This window comes from Otolemur garnettii, unplaced genomic scaffold (assembly GCF_000181295.1).
Source record: "Otolemur garnettii isolate 467f Iridium unplaced genomic scaffold, OtoGar3 scaffold00010, whole genome shotgun sequence".
Taxonomy (NCBI): domain Eukaryota; kingdom Metazoa; phylum Chordata; class Mammalia; order Primates; family Galagidae; genus Otolemur; species Otolemur garnettii.
In genome coordinates, this window is record NW_003852405.1 from 22057493 (window position 1) to 22080020 (window position 22528).

At 35.5% G+C, this 22528-nt stretch overlaps 1 protein-coding gene and 1 non-coding gene across 3 annotated transcripts in view; both read left to right on the forward strand.

The window, feature by feature from the left end:
- The window catches only part of COL24A1 (collagen type XXIV alpha 1 chain), a 294021-nt gene that overhangs the window by 82165 nt on the left and 189328 nt on the right, over nucleotides 1-22528 (forward strand). For both annotated transcript variants that reach the window (XM_023509811.1, XM_023509812.1), the window contains exons 13-19: nucleotides 2507-2560; nucleotides 4509-4553; nucleotides 10318-10371; nucleotides 10456-10500; nucleotides 10747-10800; nucleotides 11352-11405; nucleotides 16390-16443. In XM_023509811.1, coding sequence (XP_023365579.1) covers nucleotides 10369-10371; nucleotides 10456-10500; nucleotides 10747-10800; nucleotides 11352-11405; nucleotides 16390-16443 — 210 coding nt within the window. In that variant the 5' untranslated portion in view covers nucleotides 2507-2560; nucleotides 4509-4553; nucleotides 10318-10368. The remainder of the gene's footprint in view (nucleotides 1-2506; nucleotides 2561-4508; nucleotides 4554-10317; nucleotides 10372-10455; nucleotides 10501-10746; nucleotides 10801-11351; nucleotides 11406-16389; nucleotides 16444-22528) is intronic.
- LOC111723360 lies at nucleotides 2135-2238 on the forward strand. The gene has a single exon (XR_002771924.1). It is a non-coding gene; the product is annotated as a U6 spliceosomal RNA (small nuclear RNA).

The window sequence follows — 22528 nt, forward strand, 5'->3', positions numbered from 1 at the left end:
GGTATTAACTATACAATATTTCATAAGACAATAAAAGGTATTTAGATTTAGTAGAAGTTATTTCAAAAATTGATGATACAATGATCAACATGTAAGAAGGATAAAAATAAAATATATTACCTTCAGAGCACAGAATTCAAAATGAAGTAAAATGTTTAATAGGTAGTAAAGAGAGGAGAAATAATATATGAAAAATTTTAAAGTAGCTATTACCCAGCTTAACTAAATTGTTTCAAGGACAAAGTCAAGATGTACAATTAATACTTAAACATGTTGTTGAATTACCAGAAGAACAGAGAGTTGAAGTTAACAGATATTTTGTTGTTTTTATGCTGGTTGTAGAAAGTAAGGTCTGATCACAGATCTCATCTCTCTTCCCTCTCCATTCTTCCTTGTTTTGGGTGGGAAGAAATCTCTAATTTTGTGGGAAGCTGAGCAGGAGCAGGAGCAGGAGAACAGCTCCTCTCACTGGCTGTGGGCAGCTTGGAATTCAGTCCCAAATAGCAAATCCTCTAGGAATCCTGAGTGAGTCCCTAAGGATGTTTTTAGTAGTCCTATTCCATATTCACATGCATTGATTATTTACTTTTTAAGAAATGTATTGAAATATAATTTACATGGCATAAAATTCATCCCTGTAAAGCGTATCATTTGGTTGCCTGCAGCATATTCACAGACTTACACAGCATCATACTGTCTAATTTTCGATACTATCTACTATTCATCACCCCCCCCCCCCAAATCCTATACTCATTGGCAGTAAGTCATTCTCCATTTCTTCCCCACGTCACCAGCCCCAAGAAACCACTAATCTACTTCATATGTCTATGGATTTGCCTATTCTAGACATTTCAGGTTAATGGAATCATACAGCATGTCCTCCATTCTTTATTATTTCACTGAGGTTTCTGGAAAACCTACTTACCATCTATCTAAACAATCAATCATCTCTAATGTTTCAGATTTATTACAGTAATTTTCCTTTTCTTTTTCCATTACCTGTGCATCATAAATACTTTCAGATATCCAGATTAGCTCATACTAAATAGAATGATGTATTGTAGATTTTTAGGCTAGTTGACAACAGAATTTGACTTTAAAGAAGCAGGTTCTTACTTGAACTTCAGCTGACTTTGAAGGAGGTATGGCCACAATATGTTTGACGACACAGATGGTTTTTACATTATCCTCTGTTTACAGAATAGGAAAAACTGCACTTGTAGTAAGAGTTGACTACACTTTAGAAACATTTTACATTTTTTTTTGCCATTATCTTTTAAACTTAACCCATTCAAATTTGTACTGGAGATCCAGTGATTTTTTGTAATCTGTTAAATATATGATATTTAATACTGTCTTGCCTAAAGAAATTATAATAACATAATGATATACTTTTATTTTGGTTAGTCTTATGAGTTTTTCATAAATGAATATTATGAAAAGGTGTGTAAAAGTAAGTCTTATACATAGCCTTTTAAAAATGAGCTTTAAAGTTGAGGAATGATGAATCCCTAGAGAAAAACTTCAGTCTCTAAAGTCAGAGGAGCTGAGTATTAGAATACAATTTATAATGAGCAAGTTTGTTATTTTATTATCTTTAACAGTCTTACAGAGTAGAATTCTCAGTAGGCATTGAGGAATCTTTAATTTTCACCCCATCTTATGTTCATCATATTTATATGTGTTGTGAGACCTTTCTCCAAGAAAATTGCACTTAAAGGACTATTTGTTTTCCATCTGACATCTTGGAATAATGATCTGAAGTACCCAGTATAGCATAGTAGAAAGAGTACAGGCTCAGGAGTCAGCCTGCTTCCACTGAAATCCCAGTCCTACTCATCTCTAGAGGCTAACCTTGTACAAGTGACTTACTGTCTCTTTGGTTTAATGTCCTCCACTGCAATTTGAGGATATTAGTACCCAATGAATGGATCTGTTGTGAAGATGAAATGAAGTCTGTATAATTATGTGTATAAAGTCCTTAGCACATGGCAAGTGCTTCGTAATGCTAGCTATTTTATTCTCTGTGGTCTTTGGGTATCAGAACAGTATAAAATAGCAGAGTTAACTTGACTTTGGTCAGCCAGAAATCATGGTTCTGTTCTTCATTCAGTGATTATGTAAAGATGAACACGTGCTTGCTTTGGCAGCACATATACTAAAATTAGAATGATACAGAGATTAACATGGCCCCTGCGCAAGGATGACATGCAGATTCATGAAGCGTTCCATATTTTTTATTAAAAAAAAAAAAGATGAACACGTTTCTCCTCCAACTTAGCTTTCCACGTGTATTATGTGACTTATCAAATAACGTTTATAAAATACAGAAACATGATAGTTAATGAAGTGTTACCCCCAAAATGCAAGTATTTGTTGCAGTATAATTTAGAGGTTAGGAAATAAATATTCTATATTACTAAATTCTTTATTGGAAAACACAGCAACAAATGAATTCTTTGTATGTGTTGGCTTTAGCAACATTCTTTCTCCTTCCCTGTGCCAGGGCTTTCCAGGTGACTTTGGAGAAAGAGGCCCTGCTGGTCTGGATGGAAGTCCTGTGAGTACATTGTGATGACCCAACTGTGCCTTCTAATGTCCTTCGTGCTCCATAGCTACTACACTCACTGGCCTCATCATCACAGTTGTGAATAAGCACTACTGGTTAGGCAGTTTCCATAACACTGTGCACACTCCAATTTGTGATTTGGAAATAAGTCAAAGAAGGTTTTAGACGAAACTTGTCATGACAGACAATCATTAAAATAATTTTGACCATGTTAAGTAAAATATGAATATATGATCACAATACTGACTTTTGTACATGAAGGTACTAGGAAGCCTCGTGTAAAAACTGTGCATTGATGATCACGCTCTTGAACTCACGCCTGCCATTGACCCACCTTCTGAGTATTTTACAGAAAAGTCTTCCACTTTGGGATCATTCAGGTGTTGATAGTCAAGTTGTAGAAGAGTTACTGTTCTAAAATTAGTAGTTTAATTACATTATCAAAGAATGATGACAGGTTGATATTTTTGGCACTAGGTAGACATAGCCTCACTACTTGCCCTCAAAAGCATCCAATAGCTACCCCCCCCAATCTATGTCATACACATTTTCTTTTCAGAAGATTTTTAAGTTCACCGGACTCAACCAGAAAAGCCCTGTAGCCTGAATTAGGAATCATTCCTATTTTTAGGCGTATGTAAATAACCAGCATAAAAAGTTTGAAAATACTTTATATTTTGTTTATCTTTTCAAACTATAGCTATATTAGGTCATTCAGTGAATTTAGCCAAGAATGTCTTTGTTATAAGGCATGGTAAGTAGGAGTAGAACTGATTTTCTCATAAATAAGATGTTAAAAATGTACGTGATGGTGTAAATAAAATGTTTATGATCATTTTGAATCTGGGGAGCTTACCATTTCAAGCATAATAAAGTAAGTATTATTTAGTTTTTTTTAAGTATCATTTGTGTACTTGAGGACCTAGTGTAAAGCTATCTTATTTAAACTTGTATCTGTTACATATATGCGTACACGAAGTCATCTAGAGTTGGTCTCCTATATTATTCAAAGTTTTCTTTTTGAAATCTCTTCATTTAAAATGTAATGCTTCTTGAAGAACATTCTGAGTCTGTAAAACTTTTAAAATGCAAGAGTAAACTGGCTCTTTTTAGTTTATTGGTTTATAATTCTCTATGGTTTATACTATGGCTTTGTTTCAAAACAGAATTTGAAATGCAAAAAAAGTGCACGGTGAATTATTTCTATTCCTTCTAGCATGTGAATAATCTGACACTGACATGGAGTGAATCAGGAATTATCGTAAAGACTATGGAGCATGATGACAATGAACACAAAAGACTGATCACAAATCAGCTGAAAAAATGAACATTGATAACTAAAAATAGGATATTTATAAAAATAATTTAACAATGTTGACAATTTCTTCCATGTGTACAGTGCTTTATAAAAATTTTCCAACATCTTTTGCACTTATGACAATTGTTGTGATGATGTTTACAACCATGAAAACAGATATGAGTATTTCTGTTTTATAAATGAGAAAAATGAAACTTAGAGAATTTAAATAATATACTTTAGAAGAGTCACTCTATAGTGTTTACCATCTGAAAATATCTAACCCTGTATGCTGACCATCTGACTTTTCACATAATATGTAGGCTGGTTATATCCCCTAATGCTGATTACTGATGGGATTGACTTTCCAGATTCAGTTCACAGGTGGCATAGAGAATTCTGCACCCAAGGCTAGGTAGTAATCCTAGCATTCAAACAGGGAGCACTTTTGAATCTGCCATCATAGATTTACACTTCGCAGTAAGATCCATAATAAGGCTAGGAAAGTTTCTGAAGTTAGTTATAATCGAAGATAAATTTTGATGTGTTCTTCTCTAGAATGTTTTGTGTCTGTTTTCAAAAAGTATCATCAGTAATTGGAAATTATATCTAACAAAATTCTTCACATTTCTTTTACAATAGGGACTTGTAGGTGGCATTGGTCCTCCGGGGTTTCCTGGGCTTAGAGTGAGTATCACTATTCTGATTGAAAAAATAAATTTTGTGTAATTTATATTTGTTAGATGTGTTTTTAAACCTTAGGCAAACAAGTTTTAGTGTCATTTTGAGATCTCAACCTTGATTAAATGTATTTTTCAACCAGACATGAAAATTAAACTAGCAGTATGGATCAAAAACTTTCAGGCTATTTTAGGATAAGCTAAAACAACATATTTCTATAGATTTGTGTGTATGTATATATTTATACCTGTGTCACTAATGGTTGGTTACTCAAGACTAAGTTTCCTCAAAAGCATAAAACATAGAACAGTCACTTCTTTCCTTTGAGATAACCTTCCACACCATCTAGTCTGTAGATAGACAAACATAAGTAAAACTCAGGGTAACTATAGACTTTTCTTTATTAAATAAAACTGAATAAATGGTTAGGAGAGCCATCTTGAACAAAGGTAGGAACTAGACTTCACCCATGCCATTAAACATTTTAAAACCTAAGTTATTTTTTATACTGAGAACGTAAGTCAGGATATTTTTTGTCCACTTAATCAGTTTTTGTACAGGAAATTCAACTCTGAGTTTCACTGGAGTTTCTGATGCAGACCAATCACAGTTCAGTGAAACAATTCTGTACAGCCTGAAGCAATGTAGTTCAGATATGTTGCTTTTCTGGAAATTTTTATTCATTGGAATGAACAGATTGATGTATCTTCGTAAATACATCTGATATTCATAAATACACATCTCATAGCCAAGGTTATCATTCATGACAGGGCTAGGATTTGCAAATATTTTATATAAATGTAGAATCACATGTTTTAGCATTCAGCTAAGCTAAAGAAAGGATTCACCTACATTTAGGAAATGCAAGTAGCCTGATAGGAATGGAATCTTAAAAGGAAGCCACCTGTACCTATAGAAAGGTGTAGTCATGGGCAGAGGACTACGTTTCCTTAAAAAAAAATTAGAACTTGCTCTTGACATGTGAAACAGGTGATTAAGATTCTGGAGTGTAGTTTTATGCTATAAATGATAGCCACAGAATTTTTAGCCTGAATTTGAACCCAGGTTTTCTAAGTCCAGTGCCAATGCTCTTTACCTTGTTTTTAACTGGCCCCCCAGCACAGGTGATGACTTGGTCAAGGGAACACGTCAGGGGCTCAGTTATTGGAACTGTGGTAAAATTAAAGTCAGCATAACAAGTTTTAACTAGCTCTCTTGGGTTGATGGACGGGATTTAGAATCAAAGAAGTGGAATGAATCAAAAACATTGAAACTTTTCTGTCACGTAAGAATAACACCCACAGTAGTAATCATGAAGTCAGCAATAGCACCTCACATTTGTTTGGTATTTTCTATGGACTAGCCACAATACTTCATTTAATTCTCAGGAGAATCCAGGACCACTTGGCTTACAAATCTTTGAGCCCAGACTTGAAGCTGTGTGATCTAAATCTAGAGTTCAAGTTTGTGCTATACTACCTCCGTAAAATTTATGCTCCCTTAAAATGTGTACTAGTTACCTTAAGAGATCTTTTTAGTCTTTTATGAGAAGCTCTAAATGAAGACGCAATGCGCAATGAACCAGTTTTTCTTTGTTTTTTTTTTCCTTAGAACTTAGAATAGGGCTAAACTTGTAGGTCAAGTATTCCGTGGCCTTATCAATGGGTAGAGAAAGGAAGGAGGTGAAGGGAATTAAACTCCAAAGATGCTCTTCATGTATTTTTTATGATTAGCTAAATGTAATAAGTAAGAGTTTATTACTCTTAACAGCAAAATTCTTAACATGGCCTCAAGATGTCTGGATTGGTTTGGTTCTTACCATAACTTGGGGATATGCTGTGTCCCTTGGCAAACCTGTCCGTTCTCACCTGCCTCTTCAGCCCCTTTGCACTTGGCCTGAAACACCGTCCTTTCCTTTTCTCCTTAATTAACTCTCATTCAGTCTTTCAGCTTAGGCACAAAGGCACAGTACCTGGGACATAATAGTTCTCAGGCAAAATAATTCCGTTTCTATCCTTTCTCTTTCTCTGCTCACCCTTCACTTCATGGGAAGAGATTCTACAGAAGAAATGACTAATTGGCTAGTGATACTAGCAGCCATCTTTGCAATCCTCATCTCTTCTACACTGATGTAGAACGGTATTTTATACCTTTCAAAGTGGTTTCTCATATATACACACATAGAAGTATGTATGCGCATATAGAGAGACATATATATATATATATATATATATATATATAATTTGTTTCTCAATGAATTTTAAAATAGATCCGGTATTATCACTTCCGTTTTACATTTATTACCTTTTAAAATTAAAACACTATGAGTACCTACTATGAATGTGAACTAGATGCTAAGCCTAAAAATAGTTAAGTCGAGATTCCTATGTCTGGTGACATTATGCTCTAAAGGCATAGAAGGAAAACTAAGCATTGTCATATGTTGTGATCACTGCTGTGATGGACTAAATATAAAACCACTGAGAGAGGGGCAGTTTGTGTTATCTGGAAAGGCAGCAAACCCTTCACAAAGAAGATATTGTTTAAACTTTGTCTTGATTCTATATGAGTGGGGTGGGGTGGACCAGGGAAGATGGTTCTTTAGACCAAAGAATGGTGCATTTAGATATAGAAGGTTGGGGAGAAAGTGAATGTTTGTGAAATGGAAATAAAGAGTAGCAGGATTGTAGCCCAGGGAGTCTGGGGCTTGGAGAGCAGAATGGGAGTGAGGTTTTGGAAGTAATGGGAAGGATTGTGAAGAGCGTTTAGATTCCACAGGAAGCGTGCACTTTATCCCCCAGATGCTCCCTTCCAGCAGGTATGGTTTCTGACAAGAGATGTCGTCGCTTCATCTAAATTACTTCTTCCGTGCAGTTGGTTGTTACTGTCATCTGCTTTCTGAGTTACCCTAAGGACAGTGATTATCGCCTGTGGGTGTGGTGGATGTGGTTGAAAGGCACAACATGGAACTCAGTCCTTTCCGTAATGTGCACACAGCATGTTCTTACGAGTCATTAATTGGCCAGTGGTTGCTATTTTTAATGTAAAGACTGTCTCCTTTGGGTCTCTCTATTTCTTTGAATTTAACTCAAAAGTTCTCTATTATTGTAGCTCTGTGGGTGCTCTTCTGCCTCTGGGGGTACATCCCAGACACTCTTAACTGAGCCCCATGTGTGGAAATACTTCTGCCAGTCCCCCCTTCTCATGGGGGATGAATGCTGTAGGTGGGGGATACTGAGGACCTTCAGGCCACCTCGTATTACAGAACTGAAAACGGCCCCTCAGCTGTCCTGGGCTGTCACAGAAAGCTCGAATTCTCAGGACTGGAATTTCTACTCCATTTGTGTGACGTGCCACAAAATGAATGGTGTTTCTTGAAAATTTCAATTCCACATTTTTTAAATTTGAACTTTATCTCTGTTTTACTATGCTCCATATAAAACACATGTTTTTTGATACCTTCTAAAACTATTTTGTGATTTTCCATTTAGCATCACTGACACGTAAAATAGGATACTGTACATACAAAGTCCATGTACGTGAAGATACAAGATTAAGCACAGTAATATATTTACTGGGAAAAGTTGAGACTACTATAGTATCTAGGGAAAAAGACAACAGGACATAACAAAAGGTTTTTTGTAAGTTTGTAAGCATTTCTTTCCCTATGTACATGGATATTTCTGCATAATTTCCAGAGAGAGAGATGTTTATTGTATTTTTAAATGTATCATAAATCTTAAAGCTATGAACTTTGTATAAACTAGCCATGGTAATCATCAGAATCACTTTTTCCTATTGACAGAATTTGAACTTCCAAGCAATGATGTATTAATATTGCATATATATTAAGTGGGAAAGTATTACCCTTTGCCTCTAACGGTCTCATATATTTCAGGATTAAGCATGTTGGAAATAATTTATCTTAGTTATTGTTCATAGACTTTAAGACTCACCCCAAAGTAAAGATGTCATATTTTCCATTCTGAAATTTGTGTTATATACATGTAGACTACTAGAAATGCTGTATGTTGGGAGACAGAGCTCTAGAAATCACGGTTTAAGTTTTTATTGTTAATTCCTTCAGTGCTCATGCTGCACTTTATTTTAAACTATTATGTCCAAGTTACTGTGTTGGATCTGGGAACTGAAAATTGAAGGAGACAGTCTTCTGTCAAAGTGCACAGACTAGGACGCCAGAAAAAAGATACAGTGCCGTGTACTAAGCAAGGGAGTAGGAGGACGCTCCAGTCCTGGTAACTGAGTCTTCCAAGGCTCAGCATGTGTGGGGAGGGGGTGTTCATAAAAGGGAAACAGCCTGTTCTGGAGAATGTAGGATTTGGCAGAGAGAGAAGAGATGGGATGGAGGCAGGAGGACTCATGGAAGGAGAGGAGCCTGGAAGGTTTGGTGAACGCCTGGTGGAGAAGGCCTGGGATGTTTATCCTGAGAAATCTGGAGTTGAACTACCAGGGGCCCCATTTTCAGCATTTCAGAAACACAACTTTCAAAGAATTCCCTAACTGGGCCAGGCACAGTAGCTGGTACCTCTAATCCCAGCACTCTGGAAGGCAGAGGCCAGTGGATCTCCTGGGCTCAGGAGTTGGAGACCAGCCTGAGAAAGAGTGAGACCCTGTCTCTGCTAAAAATAGAAAAAATAGCTGGGAGTTGTGGTGGGCACCTGTAGTCCCCCCTACTCAGGAGGCTGAGGCAAGAGCACACTTGAGCCCAAGAGTTTGAGGTTGCTGTGAGCTATGATGTCATAGCGCTCTACTGAGAATGACAAAGTGAGACTGTCTCAAAAAAAAAAAAAAAAAGAAAGCATTCCCTAACAGTTGAAAATGATACAAAAGAAGTCTGAAAACCTTGGTCTTCCAGGGTAAAGAATGACATGACAGCCAGGCCCAGAGAACTATCCAGAAAAAGAAAGGACGCTGAGGCCTCAATGGGCACAGAAATTAAAAACTAATCCCAAACCTTCAAGGGATGCCTACATTTTCTTCAGTTTTTTTCTTTCAGCTACATTTGTTGTTATGATTTTACTTTGTCTTCTAAAATTATCTCTCAAAGAAGTTTTTCTAAGTCTCTTGCTTGTAGGAGACAATAGTGCTTGAGTGAGTGTTAACGCATTGAGGAATTAGAGCATTAAATTAAGAACCTTGGCATTACAGACTATGTCTTTTTTGTCTTCTTCAATACTGCTACAGTGTCTGGTACATATTATGCTCATTAAGTATTAAATGCTGAATACATGAGATAGTCCCAGAAAAGGAGAGCCTTTGTTTGCTACTCAGTTTATCCCTGAAATTATGGTAAATTTCAAATCATAAAATCAAATCATTGGAGTGCTTGGCACATAGTAATAGCTCAATAAATATTAGCTGGATAAATGGATAAAATAAAAATCTAAGACAGTCAAATAAAGTATTTATTGACTATTTCCTAGGAATGTGGCACTAAAATATTTTTAAGATGTTATCTTGTTAGAGAACTATGACAGAACGAATGTTCTAGCAGCTCAAAGGAGGAAAGGATCCTTGTGGACTAGACAAGTCTGAGGTTTCAGGAAATGGAATGGGACCACTGAAGTTGGAGAGATTGGTGTGATTTATAAACGTGGAAAAGAAAAGAAGTAGATGAGGAGCAAGGCACGTGTGGGAACGGTGGGAACGTAATGAGCTAACTGGGGTTCATTCATTTATCAGTTATTTCTGTCCCACTCTCTTTCTAATCCTAGTGACTGCTTAACAATGTCATTCTTACTGTTCTCAGGGCAGCGTTGGTTCTGTGGGAGCGATTGGACCTTCTGGAATTCCTGGCCCGATGGTATGAGTCTACTATTTTTACATAATAGATATTTCTCTTGAATTTCTCTGTGATATCAAAAAATAGCACTTTTTTTTTTTTTAGGGCCTTTCAGGGAATAAGGGACTACCTGGAATCAAAGGTGATAAGGTGATTTAAATAACATTATCATAAAGTTAATTTCTAATGATATTTGTCTTTTTCTTTTGAGTCAACACAACTTATAAAATATTTTGTTCTTATTGATGGGGTCTAATTCATATTATCCATTATATTAATTTTTCTTAGAAGTAGGAAAAATAGAGAGATTACTCTTCTGTAATTAATATTTGCTTTCCTATAATATTGTCATGTTTGTGATACTTAAGTGACTTTGTATGAAATTGTGCTTTTTAGGGTGAACAAGGCATTGCAGGAGAGCCAGGAGAAGCAGGGTATCCTGGGGACAAGGTAATATTTTTACTATTATTATTTTTTTCTTTTTTTAGATAGGGCCTTGCTCTGTCTTCCAGGCTAACATGCGGTGGCATCATCAGAGCTCACTGCAACCTTAAACTCCTGGGCTCCAGTTCTCCTGCTGCCGCAGCCTCCGAGAAGCTGATACTACATGAGTATACCATCGTGCCCAGCTCATTTTTTGAAATTTTTGTAGAAACCACGAGTCACTGTTGCTTAGGTCAGTCCCACAGTCCTAGTCTTAACTGTGGCCTCCCAAAGCGCTTGGTTAAAAGGTGAGCCACTACACCCAGCCACATTGTTTATTATTAATTTTATGTAAATATAAAAAAGTATAAATTCAGAAGAAAAGAATGCTTGTTATTTTACCCATGTATTTTGGCAGGATACAGTATCTATATGGTTTTGAGTTCTTGTCTAAAACAGTTTTTTTCCCTTTTTTTAGTGTATGTTCATGAATTTTTTTTATTAGTTTGTAAATAGAGGTGTAAGTGTCTTTTGTGATATAATAGCTTTCTCCTTCCTCCACTGCTCTCTACTTTTAGGGTGCTATTGGTTTGTCAGGACCGCCAGGGATGAGGGGAAAGCCAGGACCATCAGTAGGTTTGAATTTTTGCTTTGTTCTTTATGATTAATGGGAAAACGCACGCCATGGCGTGAGCCTTGATAATTGCTAATGTGTATAGGATGTAAGCCTATACTGGTCTTGCTTTTTTCTCACTACAGTTTTAGAATATGCTTAATCCCTTAATTATTTAGTTCGTTCACCTTCCATAGCTTAGTGGGCCTTGCCTACCCCCAGTAGGGGCAAAGCCAAGTGTTAATGAGGCCTAGGAGCTTGGTTCTATGATTCCTCTGGATAATCTATTTAAAACCATATTTAAATTAAACAGTGGGCTTTTAAAACAAAAAATATAAAGCGTCTTAAATACTATTTTGCCTTTTCTATATATCAATTTTGCTAAGGAAACATTCTCAAAAAATAATAGCAAGTCACACGGCATTATGGGCTCAAAGATTCTAATTTCCTGTCTCTTATCTAACCCTTGGACATCAGTTAGATGAAAGAAAAAGATTCCCTGTATTGGAGTTAACATACATCCTAACAAATTATAAATGTGAAATTACTTAATAATTTAAGTCATATAAAGAGAATGATTAAAACATGAATCAAAATGTATTTTTGAATATTAAAAATCATAGAAATTATTGTAACTAACCTTTCCTGAGGGTTTACAAAGTTCCAAGCAGTATTTTTAAGATAATACATCTAATTTAATCCTCATATAGTTGCTATTATTATTATTTCTATTTTACATATGAATGTAATTGAGACATAGACTGTTGATAACTTCCTCCAGGTCCCATAGTTAGCAGGTGGCCATCTGGGAAAACCTAGGCAGTTAGGGGTGTTAAATCCCATGGTCTGAGCCACTGATCCATAAGTTTTAGGATTTAATATTTTAAGATCATTCTAGGAATCGAATGTTTATTACAACATCATGGAGGTAAAGATGATCATAGATAGAAAAATTTAATTATAGGATTATAATTTATTAATGTAACATTAAAATATGCATTTTAAAACAAGAGTGTGATTTTCCTGAGTGGTTTATTGTGTTCCTTGTAACTCTACTTTCGTGTCTCTGGATTATTTAACTTTTACATCGCAGGAAGCAGAATTAAGTTACGGAACTTCATGTACCCCATTCTTGGTGACTTCTAACAGTGACAGCATTTTATATACTTCTCTCAGGAACTATTTAAACCAAAGAACAGTTTGGGGCATCTATTTGATAAATTTGATCCAAACCGTTTGGACCATTGCTTTTATTAGTCTTTTGTCCTGGACTTATAGCAGTCAGCAAGATATCCAGACTTGTGCCCTAGAGTTGAATCTTAGAAACTCCAAAGTGCATAAAATAAGGTCATAAGAATAGGTCATAAAACTAAAAAATAGCTTCTGTTTTTCAAGGATGATTCTAAACCATTTAAAAAAGACTTTTGATATCTGTAGTAACTGGAAAAATAAGACCCTAGCCTTTTACACTGTTACAGGATGGATGCAAGATATCAGGACCGGAAGTCAATTAATATAGTGCCAATTAGGAAGTCTTTATTAAAGAAAAGACCGAATGGCCAGCTGTTCCCCCAATATGGAGAGCAGCCCAGACCACCAATACAGTTCAGCTTATATAACGTGGGCTGATGCAATCTTGGGTGAGTTTGCAGGTTCATAAAATTGTAGAGGCAGGTATTGTTTAAAAGCTTACACGGTGTACCATAAAATTCATCACAGACATCCAGTCACATTGGTTTTAGTCATTCCTTCTACAATACCTTTCTAGCCACCATGTCTGGTTGGGCCTCTCAGTATGGTGGGGGTCACGGAGGGCAGATTGGGGAAGTGGGGACTAGTTGCTGCAGCTCAGACTTCTCAGCACCACGACCTCTGCTTCCCTTTTCCCCCCTTCTGTCTCCTTTAACATTTCATTAAACAGTAAACAGTTTATTTATTTTTTAGGTTCAGTTTATTCTCCTCTTTTTTTTTTGGCCAGGGCTGGGTTTGAACCCACCACCTCCAGCATTATGATTTCCTACACACTTATACTATACTTAATGTCTAATGCTTTCTACCATTTATCATTTATTAATCTTTTTGTTATCTATTTTACCTACTCCTAAACTATTGTGAGGCCTTAGTAACTTCCCTCAACTACTGTCAAGCAGTCTCCCTCCCCCCCCCACTATTAATTATATCTTGCTGATTTAGCAAGAATTGAAGGGTGAACAAAAAGGAAGGCAACAAAGGTGGGGGGTGAGAGTGACAGGATTTTTACCTTTAACAATAAGAGGACATACTACAACACCTTATCTAAGGCTAATACTCATAAATGATATGAATATTATTCACTTATGCTTTACAATAAATTTCTTGAAAAAACTAGAGTCAACTTCTTCTTCTTATTTTTTCCAAACTCTCAAAAAATCAACGACTAATATTTATAAAGAAAAGTAAAAGATCATTTCAAAAAAAGGATCATGCCAAAGCTAATAGACAATAGACAAAGAAGAAATACTTCAAAATCATTCTACTTCATCTGGATACACCTGATACTCAAATTGGAGAAAATATTTTGTTATAAAGGGGAAATGACAAACATATTTCACTTATAAATGAGGATACAATATCCTAAACAACATATTGTTGTTGTTTAGGAAAAGTGTTGTTGTTGTTGAAGGAAATTGAGCCTTTTCCTTCTCATTTTTTTACCTTTCTCTACTATTCTAGACAAGACTGGGCTTGTTCAGGGTGGTATGGCCGTAGACTCTTTCTTTATTATTCCAACAAAAACAACACAACAACAACAATAACACGTCAGCAGGGATTATTTTGGCAGGGAGGTAATTCATTATTATTTGTTTTTATCAAACTTTTGAAAGATATATACTCTAGGCTGAAAATAGGATAGGAACTCATGAATAACTAAGAGTGAGATGACCTTGTCATTAGCCTCTCACTTTATTTATTAATTGTTTTATCTTATTAATAGAAAAATTATAGATATTTTTGGAAGCCTGGAAACCTTTCCTAGTTGTGGAAAGAGACACCTATTTGATGAAATGCTGCTTACGCAGAATTGGTTATCATATTAAGAAACAATTTCTCACACTCAATGACACAGGTTAATACCTATCTACAGCCTTTGTTCACTATCATGGAAAAAAATGCTCAAGTCATAAGGATGTCTAACCTAGTTTATATATCCTACTTCTGATCTTCTGTCCTTTACAATGTTGGTGTTGCTGATATTGTTTCCAAAAGGATCTAATTTGTAATATGAAACAATATTTTCATTATCAGATATAAGAAAGAATGTCCTGATCTGGAAGGTTCGTACAATTCTGTACTAGGGAATCTTTTGCTCTGCCAGTATTAAAAAAGAGAGAGAGAAAACTATGACAATGAAGTGTTTTTAAAATACTCTTTCCTCGAGACAAAGACAATTCTATGTCCTTTCCATTTTTTAACTAGAAGTTTTTGTCTTTTTCTAGGCTTACTATTATTCAATTCTCTAACAGTTACTTGAAAACTCACTTTTTTAGAAAGGAAATTTGTAACTCACGTGACACTTGCAATTGAAGTTTTATGAAATGAGGAATTATTTTTAAATAGCAAATGAAGTTATTCTACAATTTATGTTCTTTAATATCTGGTTATTGATCTGCTTTTTGAAAACAGAGCCCACAGGGTAGGCAATTTTTCCCTCTCTGTCAATTTAGCATCTTGGTTGGATTTTGCCACTAGAGGGCGTCAGTGAAAACCCCATCTTTGTCTCTGTAAGAGGTGTTGTCATTTTTAAGAATTTGAGATTCCCCTAGATGCTGATTCTGATGGATCGCAGCTTTTATATTTGTTTATTTTGAAAGGGAAATGTAAACGAGGCTTTGAATAATATTTCTTTACCTTTCTATAGATTTAACTGTAGTAGTTGCAGATACCTAAGCACTGATCACAGATTCAATGGATATGGAAAATCATACTTTAGTTCTTGGAAAATGAGTAATCCCATATTGTATCTTGCAATTTTTTTTATCTGAGGCCTATTTCAACCAACTTTGAAGCTCCTATAGAAGCTTCATATGACAGAAATAATGAACTTGATAGTCATTCTAATGAAAACCAGCATCAGCGGGCTACTGCTTTTCCCTTTTCTGTGTTTTCGTCCCCCGAGAGCATTGCCAGCCTCCTCTAGTTCCAGGATTTGTACCCACTTCTCTCCTGTCACTTTCTTTTCTGGCCCTGATTTTACATCTTTCTAAATGTCAGAAGCTGGCGTCAGAAATACTGAAAACGAAACCTCTGAACTTTAATGAAAGGATTAAAAAGTTAGGAATCCAAGGTGTTGATGAGAAGAGGAGTCAAAGTCTGGAGGAAAGGATTAATGACTATAAAACTGATTGGCCTTTTATGGTTCTTCATGTGCTAGTCACTGTGCTTAGCTCATTACATACATTGTCTTGTTTAATCTTTGCAATGATTCTGTAAGAATATTAGTAATATCGTTACTATTTTATTGATGAGAAAACTGGGGTATAGTGTGATTAAGCATCAGGGATTTCAATCCAGTGAGTCTTAATTACTAATTCAGATCTACAATATCAGAGGGATGAGGAATTTCAGAGACAGTCCTAGGACTCTGATTCTTTATAAAAGCAGTTCCTCGTCTTAGAGTCCCTTACTTTGTTGGGTCAAGCTTTATTGTCTTACCTCTGGGGAAAACACACACACACAGGTGCACATATATCCACTCTTGTGTGGTTGATTTGAGTATTTAATTCATTAATTTGTTTATATCTCTAACACTTAAGAATAAGCATATATTAAATCTTCAAACATTTTATTCAAACAAATTTTGCAATTTCTTAATTTGGTGGTTACAAATCAAGTCTCTGAAAAGTCATTACAACTTTGTTTGAAATAATGTAATGGGTATTGTTTGCTTACCATATGCTTGTTTCCTTGTTTAATTGTATTTATTAAGTTAATGTTTGTACTTTGCTCCCTCTCCCCTGTCTTAGGGCCCAATAGGTGACCCAGGACCCCAAGGACCATCTGGCCCTCCAGGACCAGAGGTAAAGTACTGATGGAAAGATAAATTTGAGACAAAATGATGCAAGTTGAACTTGAGTTATGAAACATGTTTTAACATAGTATGCTCAAGAAAGATTCTCTTTAGAGTTTGTAACTATGTAAATAGTTTGGACTAAATTTTTCTGTTGTATCAGTAGGGATGCAATGGTTATTTTAAGGAAACAAAAATGCATTAATCCCATTTCGACCCTAATTAATCAAGTTGATTTGTTTGTTCTGTATAACAACTGTTAATAACACATACTTGAGGCTTGAAATCAAATTTAAGGATGTGCATGCCACTGAATTGCTAATGCAAAATGCTTCTCGTTCTTGCTATATTCATATGTATTACTTGGATCTCACACAGTATTCTAGCATAAATACAATTAAGTGTGTAGTATATATATCAAATTTCTTTGTATATTCTTTAAAATGTTGACTTTGGCTTAATGCTGACTATAGAGCAGCCTTCTTTTCTGAGAGTTGATATAGAACATAATCTATACTGATTACTGAGTACTGGTACTCTGTACTTTATCACCTCCTTGCACTGTGATAAAACATTTGGGTTTTTTTGAATTGTATTATGAGTCAAAGATATGTTACATAGAGATTAAGATTCTAAAGATAACTCTACTTTAAGAAATATGTGCCAAAATATGAATGTCAAAAATATTTTGACACACACACGGAAATATACATAGACCTATCATCAGAGTCATAGATGCAGCAGTAAAGCTGAGAGAATGAACTTGGCTTTAAAATAAATAAACCAGAGCAATAAACTCTCCATAGTGTCAGAGCAGTAGATGGTTTCCAGGAATAGTATTATACTGATGTTTTGTAACCATGAGAGCTGTTGCTTACTCCACAGCAACACAACTGGTAACTTGACCAGTTGAGGCCACTTTACACCAGGTAGAAAGTATGGACTTTATTTCTTAGTCATACTGGTTTTTTTTTTTTTTTGTCTTTAGTGTAAGTTCTTTTGCATGTTTTAATATTGCCACATATTAGATTAGGCCGGATTCCTATTGTTTATCACATGTTGGGGAAGATTTTTTTCAATGGGAAGGACTGGTCTCAATCGTAGGTACATCCAACAATTACTGAAAATTTTTCCAGTTAATTGAGACACAATGGTCCAAAGGAAAGCACTCAAAGAGCTGATGTTGAAGGAAAAGGTTGATCTTCTAGGTTTTTCTGGAAAGCAGCAGTCAAAGAAAGATGGTGGAACAGTTTGGTGTAAGACCACGGTTAGCAAATCAAAAACGTAAACCCGAGTACTTGGAGAGATGTAGTAAGGAAAGCAGAGCTACAGTGGGAAAGGACAGCTTACCTCAGTGAAGCCACTGAAACCACATTAAACTGGTTCAAACAAATGAGGGCAGTTAATGCCTGAATCTCCCTGAATCTCCAGGCTGATGACCCGAGAAGTTGATGAACTATTCACACAGCAATTCAGGGTGACAGATTTCTAAGCATCAAGTGATTGGCTTAAGAAATTTAAAGCTGCACCAGGAGATCTCCCAGAAAGTCTTGTGTGATAAATCCAACGAATTTCCAAGAGAAGTTGTGGAAGAATTCATCAAAAAGTTTCCGGACTTTGCCAGAGGTTTCCAAGATGACTACATCTTTAATGCTGTTTGATGTGGACTCTTTTTCAAGGTAAAACCTAACTGGAGCCTCATTGTGAAGGGTGACAAATGTAAGAATGGAAAACTTTCCAAAGAATGTTTCATAGTTCTGCTTTGTATTAGCTCAACTGGAGAGAAACTGAAGCATTTGGTGATTAGTAAATCAGCAAAGCCACACTCATTCAAGAACCAGAAGCCCAAAGACCTCCCATCACTTGAAGATCAAACAAATGCACATGGATGAATGGTGCTCTATTTGAGGAAAAGCTAAGGGATACCAACTGAGAAATAAAGAAGAAACAATCTCTTCTATTGGCAATAGACAACTGTCCTGGCCACCCGTGAGAATCATCTCACAAACATGCCACTGAAATTTCTGCCTCCAAATATGACCTCAAAGTCCAACCTCTTGACCAAGGCATCATCAAGCATAGCTTGATGCAGTGGGTCACTACTAAAACCCAAACCAGTATTCAGCCTGTGGAAGTGACTTCATTTACTGCATCTGTTAAGTCACTGGATGCAGTCCTCTTGGATCAGCTCTTTTGGGAATAAAGTTCACCCAGAAGTGATGCAGAAGTGTTTCAAGAAAGTTGCAACCGAAGAGTGTGATGTTTTGGCCCCATCTCATAGTGCATTTCCCATGAAAGAATCTGAAGGGTAGACTTTGAAGGTTTTGTTGCAATGAATGGTGAGGTGACAACCTCTAAAGAATCTGACCCAGAAGCAGCTTTCCAAGTGATATTGATCAAAGTCTAGACCAGGGTAAAAATGCATGAGGCAGCAGATGAAGTGGAAGAAGCAATGAGGATGACACAGAAATTGCAGAGACTTCCAAAGAGGAGGATGCCGCCCATCTGATAATGCAGTTGAAATCATTTGCTGTGGATATAAGGCCAGGTATGCTGAATAGTGTATCCAGCATGGAGAGGGCTTTCTCCAATTACACTTGTAATAATGAGAAAAATGCCAAGATTGACTCTTTTTTTCAGCAAGAGTGATTTAACCATGAGCACACAGTAAATACATTTATTTTTGTATGATACTATATGTCTGATTTGATTATATACTGATTTATATATATTGATTATGTATGACTTCATATGATATTCTCTAGTAAAGGCTGTAGAAGAAAGTAAATACATGTATGTTATCAGTACAGTAGGCCTATGTCCTTATATTGATCACCTCCATATGTTGACCCTTTTGTTATAGTCTCTTAAGTAGTCAACTTACAGAGGTTCTGCTATTTGTATTTTGGAAAATTCAAACTTTTCAGATATGAGGTAGCTTTAAAATATTCTGTTGTTATCTACAGGAATGACAGGCCATTGAATGTGCATGGAAAATTTCTAATCTTCACTGTTTTTTATATCTAAAAAACATTTGTTTGCTCCAGTTTAATATGGCTTCCTTGATGTCACTGAGCAAAGTTTTCCCCTTTTCCACTGTAGGCCTCCACTTTCCTTACTTTATCTCCCCAAGTATTCATGTTCATGTTTCCAAATGTTGCTAACTGTGTTCTGGCTAACAACAAAATGTTCTGCCATCGTTCTTTGGCTGCTGCTTTCCACAAAATGTAGATCCACCTTTTCCTTCAGTGTCAGCTCTTTGAGTTCTTTCCTTTGGGCCCTGGTATCTCAATTAAATGTAGAATTTTTCAGTAATTGTAGGATGTACCTACAATTGAGACCAGGTCTTCACATTGAAAATATCTTCCGCAATACATGATAAACAGCAGAATGTTAGGCCTAATCCAAAATGTGGCAATAATAAAACATGAGAAAAGAACTTATTCTAAAGAAAAAAATACAACTAAGGGGCAAAGTGCATACCTTCTACTCTTGGTGTGGAGTAGACTCAACTGGTCAAGTTACATACAGTAAATTAATATTGTGTGTCACTGTCCAAATGGGCAAAATACAATTTACAGAAGTGGCTAATATGTAGATAGAAGTCAGTCTTCCATTGAGTACATGTGATGTATGTCTGGTCTATGAAAACTAGGTCAACTTAGAGACTTAGTCAATGTAGGCAGGTGGTCAACGATGGTGGTTCTACTTTGTTTATAAGCTATTATAATTTAACATGCTGTTACCTCTAAAATAAGCCAAAATCCGAGTTCTACTGATTTTATCTGGTGAGTAGTTCAGTGAATAAATTCTATTTTCATTCTTACGATCTTAAAATCCCTAAAAAGTATTGCCTACATCAAAGCAAATAATTGTGTAAAATACTCAATACCAATTGCCTTTTCTGTTACACCTTTCTTTAGGTATAATTGACACATAATAAGTTGCATATATTTAAATTGTACAATTTGATAATTTTTCATATATGTATAGTCTGTGAAACCGTCGCCAAGATCAAGATAGCTGAACATATCTGTCAAATCTGATAATTTCTTTGCTTACCTTCTTTGTGTCCCTCCTGCCCATTCCCTTTCCAGGCTACCTCTGATCTGCGCTTTCTTTTTTTTTTTTTTTAATTGAATGGTAACTGTGTACATTGATGCACTTTGGGGGTACAGTGTAGTGTTTTCATCCAAGACACTTCCATCAAACTGGCTAACATAGCCTTCATGTAACTTTCTTAGTTATTATGTCAAAACATTCATATTCTACTCATAGAAAGATTCACTTGTACCCTTGTAAAATGAACCACAGAAGTGAACCCTCGAATCCCTCTCCCTCCACCCTCTCCCCCCACCCTCCCAAGATCTGTGCTTTCATCACTATAGATTAATTTGACTTTTCCAAAATCTTTATATCAATGGACTCATAGTATGTACTCTTTTTCTATCTGGCTTCTTTCATTTAGCATAAGATGTTTGAGATTTATCCAGGTTGTTCCATTTTATGAATGTACCATAAGTAGTTTATCCACTGGATTTGTTGATTATTTATCCATTTACCATTTTCTAATTGAATAGAAATTATTTCATATTTAAATAGAAAACAGGGACTTTATCATTTCTATTGGGGAATTACTAAAGTGCTTAATACATGGTTTAGGGAATCATGCATTATTCTGTTTAGGATACTCTAGCTTCCAAACTTCTGGCTACTGCCAAATAAGAATGATTATTTTACTTTTATGATTTCCCAGGAAACAAATGGAATCTGCTAGTGCTCTGGTTCCCACATTTTGCTTTAAAAACATGTATGTGAATTAGCCTCTGTCCTCTAGTGAATATAGAATAAGAAAACTTTGTTTTACTGGAGAAAATGCTGAGTCACTATTCTCAGTGCAGCAAACAGATGTGAAGGGTCTAAAAATAGAAGACACATTTTCACATGTTATTTTTAAAGTTACTTCATTTTTTTGCTTGTTGGTAAAAAATGCAGGGCCATATTGTTTCAATTAAGAAGGCACCAGAAGTCAAGCTATTATCCCTTTTCCTCACTAAGGTATTATATTTTCACTCGTGATGTGATAACTGAGCAAAGCACATTGTGGAAGAAAATGTTTTGACTTTTCATTGTTTTTCAAGTTATTTTCAAGTTTAAAAAATAAATTATAGCATCGTCATCAGATTTTTTTTTTACTTTTCTCTCTGGAGAGTTCATGTCAATGTAGTTTTTAAAAATGAAAAGTATGGACTCTAAGGATGTACTTTTTATTTTTTGGTCTGTAAGCTCTCTGAAATTTTGATACTTAGCAAAGATACTCATGTCCAGTTGTGTGATTTACCTAAATCTGAGCATTAAGAAAAATCTTTCATAGATGCATATTATTATTAAAGGACAGTTGATCCAATTAACTCTGGTTTTCATATTTTAAAATGTATTATTTAAAAGGCAATCTCTACTTGCTGGTAACTCAAGTATGAATTTTTAAAATAATCAGGATCTTTTGCCAAGTTTCTGTGTTTTCCTATGTGAGAAGGAAATGGACATTTTTTTCCTTTTAATGACTGTGTTATAATGTGTTACTATAATATGTGATCAGATTTGTTGACATCTTTTGTCTCATTTTCTTTGAGTTTGACATTTTTTATGTCTTTTTAATATTTATTTACCTATATCTTAATAAAGTTTTAAGAAAGAGCAGTGAGATATGCACATGTCCAATGTACCATGTTTAACAGAAAGTCCCCTCAGCAATTTTTTCCTATTGTTTAATTGAACATAAAACATAGACATAGAAAACTATATAAAAGAAATGTATATTACACACAACTAATACGAACACTCTTGTTAACTACTACACAGTCTGAGAATAAAACTTCCAGTTTCCTGCAGAAGCCCTGTGTGTCCCAAACTAACCACACACCCATCACTTCTCCCCCAAATAAGAAGTGTCTCATTGTTTTTCTTTTATAGTTTATCATTCAAATGTGTATCTTTAAAACCTATGGTTTAATTTAAACCTTTTATATGAAAGCTATAACCTAATAACAACCTAAGGATACGGGGAGGAGGAGGGAGAGGGGAGGAGGGAATGG